Source organism: Vigna unguiculata, chromosome 2 (genome assembly GCF_004118075.2).
Source record: "Vigna unguiculata cultivar IT97K-499-35 chromosome 2, ASM411807v1, whole genome shotgun sequence".
Taxonomy (NCBI): Eukaryota; Viridiplantae; Streptophyta; class Magnoliopsida; order Fabales; family Fabaceae; genus Vigna; species Vigna unguiculata.
In genome coordinates this window covers 28,510,003-28,519,772 of record NC_040280.1, presented here as the reverse complement: position 1 = coordinate 28,519,772, position 9,770 = coordinate 28,510,003, and the positions used below count along the sequence as shown (strand labels likewise).

General features: G+C 30.0%; 1 protein-coding gene across 1 annotated transcript; it reads left to right on the top strand.

Annotated features, from left to right (window-relative positions):
* The first annotated feature begins 916 nt into the window (after positions 1-916).
* Positions 917-2,492, top strand: LOC114173985 (BES1/BZR1 homolog protein 2-like). Its single transcript, XM_028058700.1, has 2 exons — positions 917-1,385; positions 1,492-2,492. Exons 1-2 carry the CDS (start codon positions 1,161-1,163, stop codon positions 2,188-2,190), a joined length of 924 nt encoding a protein of 307 aa, XP_027914501.1. The 5' UTR covers positions 917-1,160; the 3' UTR covers positions 2,191-2,492.
* The last annotated feature ends 7,278 nt before the right edge of the window (positions 2,493-9,770 follow it).

The following is a 9,770-nucleotide window of genomic DNA, read 5'->3' as shown; positions in this document are numbered from 1 at the left end:
CATGTTACCCAATTCAAATTTCACATAGGCATTATCAACAACTCATCAATCAAACACAATTTGCACACAACGCAAACATATGATCAAAATATTTAACACTTATTGGACACAAATTCAACAAACATAACTCTTTACAATTCCAAACATGTAACAATTTCAAGTTCCAACTTCCAACACACCAATCAAAGACAATAATTGGAATGAAATCACATAGTATCAAAATATCTGAATTAATTCCCTTCACCTTAAGAAACAACCCAACAAAATTGGAAAAGCTCTAGACTGCCTTCAAAGATTTGTTCATGCCAACAAAGTCATTGATCATCGAAGATTAAAGATAAAGACCAAAAAAACATATGCTAGTAAGAGAAAGTCACATGCACCAAAGAAGAAAATGAAAAAGATGAATATAATGACGAAAAACTAACTTACCTCAAATGAAAAACTAATCTATTGATATTGACGACTTCACTGCAAGAAACAATTCTATAATCTCGAATTTCAAAAGAAAGGAACAGATAATAAACAACTGAAAAGATGAGACCAAGATAAAGAAAAATACATGTTTTAACAAAAAGTTTAAAGTTTATATATTTTGTTGAAATAGAAGAATTTAAAAAAAATAAAAATAAAAACAAATTTACAAAGACCAAAGTAATAAAGATAATCCTTTTATTAAAAAAAATATAATTAAGACAGAGTAAAGAACCAAATAAAAATATAAAAAGATGAGATATACATGGATTTATAATATATATTTATTTAAAACAAATAATATAATATAGTTTTTTATTAAATATTTTATAGGTGTAGAAAAATTGAAGAATGCACATCTTAAATTTTTTAAAGTGTTATTCCATAATTTTCTTCTCAGTCCGTCCTGAATTAATATATATTTGGGGTGTGCGTGTGAAAATAAAGAATCAGCGAAGTGAAAACTACGGCAGTAGGAAAAGGGTGGGAGAGAGAATAGAAGAGCGCAAGAGAAGATTCAAGAGAAGCAATCTTTCCATTTCTCCTTCTTTATCTGCTCTAGCCCAAAGAAACTTGAATCAAACTCGCTTAGGTTTTGTTATTGCCACACACACGGCACAAGCACAACTCCTCTACTTTTTGTGACGCACAGAGGAAAACAGAACGGACTTAGGTTGGCCGGAACGATGACCGGCGGCGGATCGACGGGGCGGATGCCGACGTGGAAGGAGAGGGAGAACAACAAGAGGAGAGAAAGAAGACGGAGAGCGATTGCTGCCAAGATCTACACCGGCCTTCGAGCTCAGGGGAACTACAAGCTTCCCAAACACTGCGACAACAACGAGGTCCTCAAGGCTCTCTGCGCAGAAGCTGGCTGGATCGTGGAAGAAGATGGCACTACCTACAGAAAGGTAAAACTCCATAATCACTCGTCTCATCACATCACAGCCTCAGATCTGCGCTCACTCTTTCTCCACGATAATGGATAATTAATTGTTACCATTTATGTTGACGCAGGGATGCAAGAGACCCACGGGAAGTGAGATTGGAGGCACTCCACCCAACATAAGCGCGTGTTCTTCGATCCAGCCAAGTCCACAATCTTCCTCATTCCCGAGTCCTGTGCCTTCCTATCACGCTAGTCCAACCTCTTCCTCCTTCCCCAGCCCCACTCGCATTGACGCCAACCCCTCTTCCTTTCTCATCCCATTCATCCGCAACATAACTTCAATCCCCGCCAACCTCCCACCTCTCAGGATATCCAACAGCGCCCCTGTCACCCCACCTCTTTCCTCTCCCCGGACCTCCAAGCGCAAGGCGGACTTCGATTCCCTCTCCAACGCCTCCTTCCGCCACCCTCTTTTCGCCACCTCCGCCCCCTCCAGCCCCTCGCGCCGCCACCACGTCGCCACTTCCACCATCCCCGAGTGCGACGAGTCAGACGCTTCCACCGTCGACTCTGCCTCCGGCCGTTGGGTTAGTTTTCAGGGTCAGACCGCCGCCGGTCCCCCTTCCCCTACCTTTAACCTCATGAAACCCGCTATGCACCAGATCCCTGCTCAGGAGGGCGTACAGTGGGGTTCCGTTGCGGAGATAGCCAGAGGAGTGTCCGATTTTGACTTCGAGAATGGCAGAGTGAAGCCTTGGGAGGGTGAGAGAATACACGAGGTGGGAATGGATGATTTGGAGCTTACTCTCGGATTCGGAAAAGCTTGATTTGTTCTCGACAACAACCTTACAGAGTCATAGATGCAATTGCAATCCTCTCCATTCGCTTTCTTCCGGAAAATTAATTGGTTGTTATTCTTATATTTCTCTATTTTCTCTCTAATTATGTGTACAGTGTCTCTTATATACCATTGGTTAGGTTTCTATTACATTATGGAATTTGACTTCATTGTAATGCCTTGTTAATTGTTCAAAGGTTGCATTAGAAGCAATCTTCTCCAAGTGTTTTCTTCATATTTTAATCTTCACCTTCTAAGACTCGCGAAAACTAGGTGATATTCTTAATTTTATTCTCTTATTCATTATTCATGTTCCTTTGTTGTCCATTGTTCATCGTTCTACTTAGACTCTTCAATATTTATGTGCTAAGATTGGGAAGCTTACTATGCCTATAATATGAATCACTGATGTTAAGTGAGAAGAGGTGAGATAGTGGAAAGATTAATGATTATGTGATGATTTGGGCATTGTTTCCGAGCTTGTTTTCATTTATCTATTGCTTTCAATTTAATTGTTTGATTGAGCTTTCTTTGATTTTCTTGTTCTTCATCTAAACTGGCTCATTTTTGTTTCAGTGTTTAGTCATTTTAGCTCAAGTATGCTGCACTTGTTAACGGAATAATTAGCCTTAATAAGCTTTACTATGTTTCGTTCTTGTGGGATATTTTCGAGTCTAACTTGTATGTTGCGTGAGCACTTTCTGAGATACTATGAAACAACTCTGATATGCAAGTGATTATCTATGTCGGCATTGGCAGATCGTGACTTTGCCGGACGAGAAACTAAAATGCAGGTTTGAAGATCCTGGGATATGTTTATCCTCTCTTTTCTTTTCTGATGGAAGATAGGAAGTGAGAGTCTCCTGCCGTGTGTAATGTGCAAATTTTTTTTTGCACTGTTTCCGGGCATGATTTATTAGTCATTTTTTAATTTTGAATTTGATATTCGGCAGCATTTGTGTTATCTCATGATAAGTAAGTAGATATGTATGGTTTTTTTTTTATTCAATATGACTAATTTCTTTTATTATAATTCATTAACTCGGAGAAAGAGTACAAAATATTATTGATGTAACGTGAAACTTTTAAAATAAATCATGATTTTATACCATTATATTTTTATCGAAAGTTAGGAATAAAGATAGGTACAAGTTTGTGGTCGTTGCGATAAAAATGTTAGCTGGAGGTGAACAATGTAGGACATGTTCTATGAGTAACTATTTGGTATATAATTGTGTATCAACCAACTATTTTGTTTTTGTTTCTAAATAGAAATCTTAATTTTATAATTCTTTATTTCTTTTCCTTTTATGTACAAAATTGAGTATGTGGACTTCTCTAAAAATTGATATTTAGAGATCATTCAATTTGGGACATGAATCTTGAATCTTTGTGACATAGCTAACTTAAATGTCAATGTTTTTGTCAACCATTTATTCTTAACTGCAGCCGCTGAAAGAAATGGTGTATACAGGTGAGACTTTACCTTTCAGATGGTTTTGTAATAATTAAAGGTGAGTACCATGAGCTTATTAAAATCTGTAAATCCTCACACTTTACATATTCATGTTCTTAACACATTAATGGACAATGGTCAGGGTGAGAAGATGATATTAATGATATTTTCATCTATTTTTAACTCATTCGATCTATTGGTTTGTGTATTATGACTTTATTGCTCGAGAAGATCGTAGGCCATTTAGAATGATTCCAACTATTATTAGAAAAGAAAAACCTAATTTATTTATGAAAAGAATTTGAATTTCTTCTTTTATAAGAAGTTTATATGTTTTATCTATTTTTTTATATGATTTATCTATTTCTTTATATACTCAAAATATAATAATATAAATATGAAATTAATAAATGAACTTGTCATTTTATCACTTTTTAACCGTATGCAATTTAACTTTTAACTATTTATGGAGTTTTATATTCTAAAAAATTTGAAATTGTAAACTGTTTTTAATTTTTGTCTTATTTACGAAACTTTAGTCTTATGCTTCTTATTCATATTTTATTTTTGAAAACTTTTTTTTTTTCCGATTATGAATTTATCAAACCTTATTCATGGGGAATGTGAACTGTTTGCACCTACGGTCAGATTTTTTTTTTTGGACATATTATATCTCATTATTAATTATCAAATTTTGAATATAAATAGAAGCATAATTATGTCTCATGAGATTTGTATATCCTGATGGTGTCCTTGCTAAAAAATGGACTGCATGTTTATCTAAATTCTAGTTTGGATTGTGCGAGATTAAATACTTATAATGAAAAATAATAGCTTCAAGTCCCGAATAGTCCTGTATATTACCATTCACTTTGTCTATCATCTGTCTTAAATTATGATATCTGTGTATTGTTGTTTGGTAAACCAATATATAGCTTTAAGGAGTTCCAATGCTTAGCCTCCCAACAGTTTATTATGATCCCTGGATTTGGAGAACACCGATGCTATGCCTGGTAATTGCTTTGCACCTTGGCACGTACTTGGTTCCATTAGGCCAATAATTGATTTCCCATACAAAATGACTTGTTACTCTCACGGTTGTTCTTTCCTTCCCATATTCATGTTTATTCTTCCACAATCACCACAACATGATTGGAAAGCTAGCTATCTGTTCAAAGTTGATTCTATTTAGAATATAAAGCACAATATTGTAGTGGTCTGTTCAGAATCAATAATCAATTGTCCTACAAATGCAGTCCCACATATACCACCAGTTTTCTGTCAGCATTCTTGGCTCTGGTTGCAACAAAAGAACATGACAAATATTTTCGATGTTTGCCTTACAAACAACACAGTAGCAGGACACTGCATCCTTGTCTCTGCATGTAGAAAAGTGATGTTTATTCACAGTCTCTACAAAAATATGTTGATCTTCAGGTAGTCTCTAATTTTCTTCCTTTTGCAGTTTTAATCACTTTTCCCGTTACCAACCTATAAGTCATTCTAACTTTGTTTCAATCCATTTCCCAGCCCAAATCCTCGTATATTCTTCTTCACTGACCGACTGTTATAAGGACTGTAAATCATCATTCCTCATCAAATATAACCTATGATGCCCAGAAAGGTCTCTTCGTATTTCAATAACAATCGTGTGAAACTTAGATCCGTCTCTTAAACCTCTTCAACTGAGTTATTTGAATAATAATCATGTCTCGTAATCGTTATCTGTGTCCAATATGTAGTATTTGACAGTGATATATATATATATATATATATATATATATATATATATAAAATGGAAAATGTTTTTCTTTTATACTGGTTATGTACAATCCATTTTAAGAGTATTTAGTGATAGATATGTGAACTTTAAAAAATGGAAAATGTTCTTTTTATACTAGTTTTATACAATCCATTCTTAAGAATATTTTGATCATCAAAAAAATTATCTTATCTATTTTTAAATAGAGATATTAAAAGATAAAACAAGAAATGTAAAATGTGTGAAAAAATTTGTTAAGTGTGAAAACAATACTATCCTTAACAAATCCTATACTATGAAGTCTGAATGACATTTATATGACACATAGACGATGATGAAGAGTAAAATTTAAAAAATATTTATTTTAAATTTTTGACATAATTTTCACACTACTGAAACAATATTTATCAAGACAAATATACTTTTTTTTAAAACTAAAATTATTATATAACTTTCTATTATAGTTACAAAATTAAGGAACATATCATATATAACAAAATAAATATTTAGATAATATATGTATTAATGAAAATATTTTTATTTAATCTTGTGTTATATTTTTTATAAAATATATTTTTTTAAATTATTAGCTTGTCAAATTTGTAGTAAAATAATTTTTAATCGATAATGGTTACGAAGAGGATTAAATGTATTTGATGAATTATATTTTTATTTTATTTTTTGGATATTAAAAAATGAATTAAACTCATTTTTTATTAGGTGATAATATATTTAGATTATTATATTTGACTAATTTTTTTATAGATAATTTTGAATGTATAAATTTTAATTATTAATTTAAGTTATTTATACGGCCTACATTTTAAATTTTAAAAATTAAATGTGTTGAAGTGCTTTTATTTATATTTTATTCACTATTTGTGTCATTTATTTTTATCATATTTTTATACATTATAAGTTTTTCTAATTGTGTGTTAATTTATTTTTATATTAGTCTCAATTAGAGTATTTTGTCAGTATTAATAATTAGAAACGGTGAAATGTCTTAAATAAATTGAATTTTCTTTTTTAGAGTTTAAATGGATGAATTATATTCTTGTGACCCATAACAATATGCTAAGATGGCTGTGTTTAACTAATTTGTATAGATGACCATAAATACAAAGTTTTTGTTTATCAATGTAAATAATAAATAATATATGTCAGCACGTGCCATAAAATGAAATCATTTGACGTAAAATCTAGTTGGTAGTTAAGCTCCAATCTTATTTCTCAACCAAATTGTTTCTTTGCATCATGCCGCAGTGTTTGTCATCAGTTTGTTTGGTTTATTCATACACTCTCACGTTATTTGAAAAAGTATAATAATATTTTGATTAATTTTTTTACTTATTTATTTTAATTTTTTTAAATAATGTGATGTAATAATTTAAGAATTATAGAATTGATAGGTTAAAAATGAATAAAAATAAATAAATTAAAATATTATTATTATTTAAGATAATAGTTTCTGATTTTTGGAAGGGTACTGCTAAGAGGTTCAAGGAAGAAGTTGGTATACAGTGAGTGGGTTGCTGTTATGAGTGGATTCTGTATCAATTCCAATCAATCAATGTTGATTTGATGCTTGTCTCATGATAATGGTATGCTACTTGCAATGGTTTTCACATGAAATTTTCGCAACGACCAACCAGGTTTTTGGGATGTTCATGTGGTTTGGGAGATTTTTGGTTGAAGAATTAAATTAAACTATTATTTGTTTTGGTTGGAGAATTAAATTAACAACTTTTTCTACTTTTTTCTATATTTAGATTTATTAAACTAATTTTATTTATTCAAATTGTTAGTAGGTTTTTCCTTCCATACATGTAATTCACATTATCACTCCTAATTATAGCTAGTTTGAATATTTATCATCGCATTCTGTTGAGAAATGAGAGTAAAGTGAGGTAGTTAATTGTTGTTGTCTAAATTCTCATTCTACTGATGTTTCATACTGTGATGCACCTACCTAACTATTTCCCATTGTAATTGATTATTTTCATGTTGTGTATAATGTTACAGAAAAACCTTAACATCATCAATTATACATTAGTCATAATTGATAACATGTGCTCTTTATATAATTAACAACGTAACACATTATGACACTGGTATGGACATGCAAATTTAATAAAATTTTCAATCAGGAATTTCACATATTAAATCCAATTTATTCCTTTCTTTTCTTTTTAATCCTACACATTTTATACAAAATGTTCATTAATTATCTTCGATATAATATAGAGAGTCTAACTTTTCATTCTAATTCTTTTTTTTTTCCTTTTTGTCTTATTCTTTTATTTTCTTTTCCTCAATTTAAATAAATTTCCTATGTAGATAGATAAGCAGTGATTAAATTTCAAAACTTGGTGAATAATTATAAATGTTTTCCTCCACCGATTTGTTCTAATTATTTCTTCATTTAAATTTTTATCTTATCTTATTATTATTTATTTGACTTGATGAATTTTCAATTATCTATATCATCATCTTGCTCTAATAATTATTATTATTTGTTTTGATTAATATTTTCTTAACATATTCATATCTCACAAAATATTTACTATTAATTTAAATTATTGTGTAATAAGTTTCCTTATGATATTGTAAATGATAAAATATGACATACTATTTTTTTTTAAAATTACACGATCTTAGTATAACTTGCGTCAATTTTAAGTTTGTCTTTATGGTAGGACATGTAAATTTGCGTTACATCAAAAATACATGACATAAAATTACATTAAACGTAAATTTATGCTAAATATTACTACAAATTTCACATAAATATATCAATATAGATCGGACACTATTAGGTCTAATGTAAAAAGGTGTACAACAATTAAAAAAACTACAATAAAATAAGCATTTCTTAGCTTCTTTCATATTAAATAAAGGGTTTCGATCAAGTAGATGAAGAGTTGGTAAATAAAGAAGTCAAACTTAAAATAGATATTCATAAAAAGAAGGTTAAGTTATACAAGTTATACGGTAATCATTATCCTTAGAATTGAAATATCCTTGAACTCGTTGAACTCAATATTCTTTCTGAGTGGCGCAACCTTTGTCTTACGTTTGATTTTTTTTTTGTTCATTAACTCTTCTTCAATTTTATCAAAACCCTTCATTTGATACGCAATACCCCAAACTTAATCAAGTTAAGAAATTAATAATGGCGAGGACTGAAGTTCGATTTTGATTTTAAATTTCATGAAAGTAAGAAAAAAAAACACAAACTTTTTTTACCATTACGCCATACTCTTACAATGACAAACACAACAAATAAATGAGACATTCATACAAAATCATGACTAAGTTATGTAGTAAACAACCACAACGAAACAAAAGCTAACGATGACGCATACATGAATCCCCACACTACAATAAAATCTTTAAATAATAGTTAATTTTAGATACTAAAAATAATTGGCCATGATAGGTACTAATTTATATACTAAAATTTTGTTGTCAATGAAATATTCACTATTATGAATAAAAAAATATAATTAGTTTGTAAATTAGACTTTAAATTGGTCAATAATATTGGCTACTAATGTTTTGGCTACTAAAGGTATTGATCACTAACATTAATTAGTGACCAATTTGGACACTACTTTCTTTGATAACCAAAACATTGATAGCTAATTCAGTGACCAATTTAGAGTCTAATTCCTAAACTAATTATAATTTTTTATTCATAATAGTAACTAATAATTTGTAGTTTAAAAATTAATATCTAAATTAATCACTATAGTGACCAATTATTTTTTGTCCCTAAAATTAGTTGCTATTTAAAGATTTTTTTTATAGTACCAAATTACCATCATTTTGTCGCAGGAGAAGAAATCCTAACTCGCAAAAGTATTTTCAATGTTTTAGTGTAATGAGAAATTAGGAGCAAAACTCTAAATTTGATACATAAAAAGAAATTTACGTCGGATGTCTTATTGTCTTACAAAGAAGAGATCGTTTACATCGAACTTTATAATGTCTGACGTAAATAATGTTTTTTATATCCGATAATGAAAGTCTAACATAACTTTTTTTACTTATTTACAAAAATGTTACTATATTTATTTTTAGGTGTGTTTCTTTATACTTAAATTAAGTGATATAAATTATTATTTTCGTCATTATTGTATAAAAAAACAAGTAGAATGATAAATCTTTTGATCGTAATCTTATTATTTATTAAAACAAATTAAGAAACTCCTTTTGTTTGAACTTTAGTTTTCTCCCAAAAAAAATTCTATTAAAAGCTAAAACTTTACTATATACAATTCATATTTTGAAAAGAAAGTTATAATAAGATCACGCATTTAATTTAACTTGTACTGAATAAATATTA

What these genes read in the sequence shown, in the direction of transcription:
- LOC114173985 (XM_028058700.1), top strand. Translation starts at nt 1,161, where the DNA reads ATGACCGGCGGCGGATCGACGGGGCGGATGCCGACGTGGAAGGAGAGG. An exon ending in ATGGCACTACCTACAGAAAG is followed by an intron (nt 1,386 to 1,491) that starts GTAAAACTCCAT and finishes ATGTTGACGCAG; the next exon opens with GGATGCAAGAGACCCACGGG.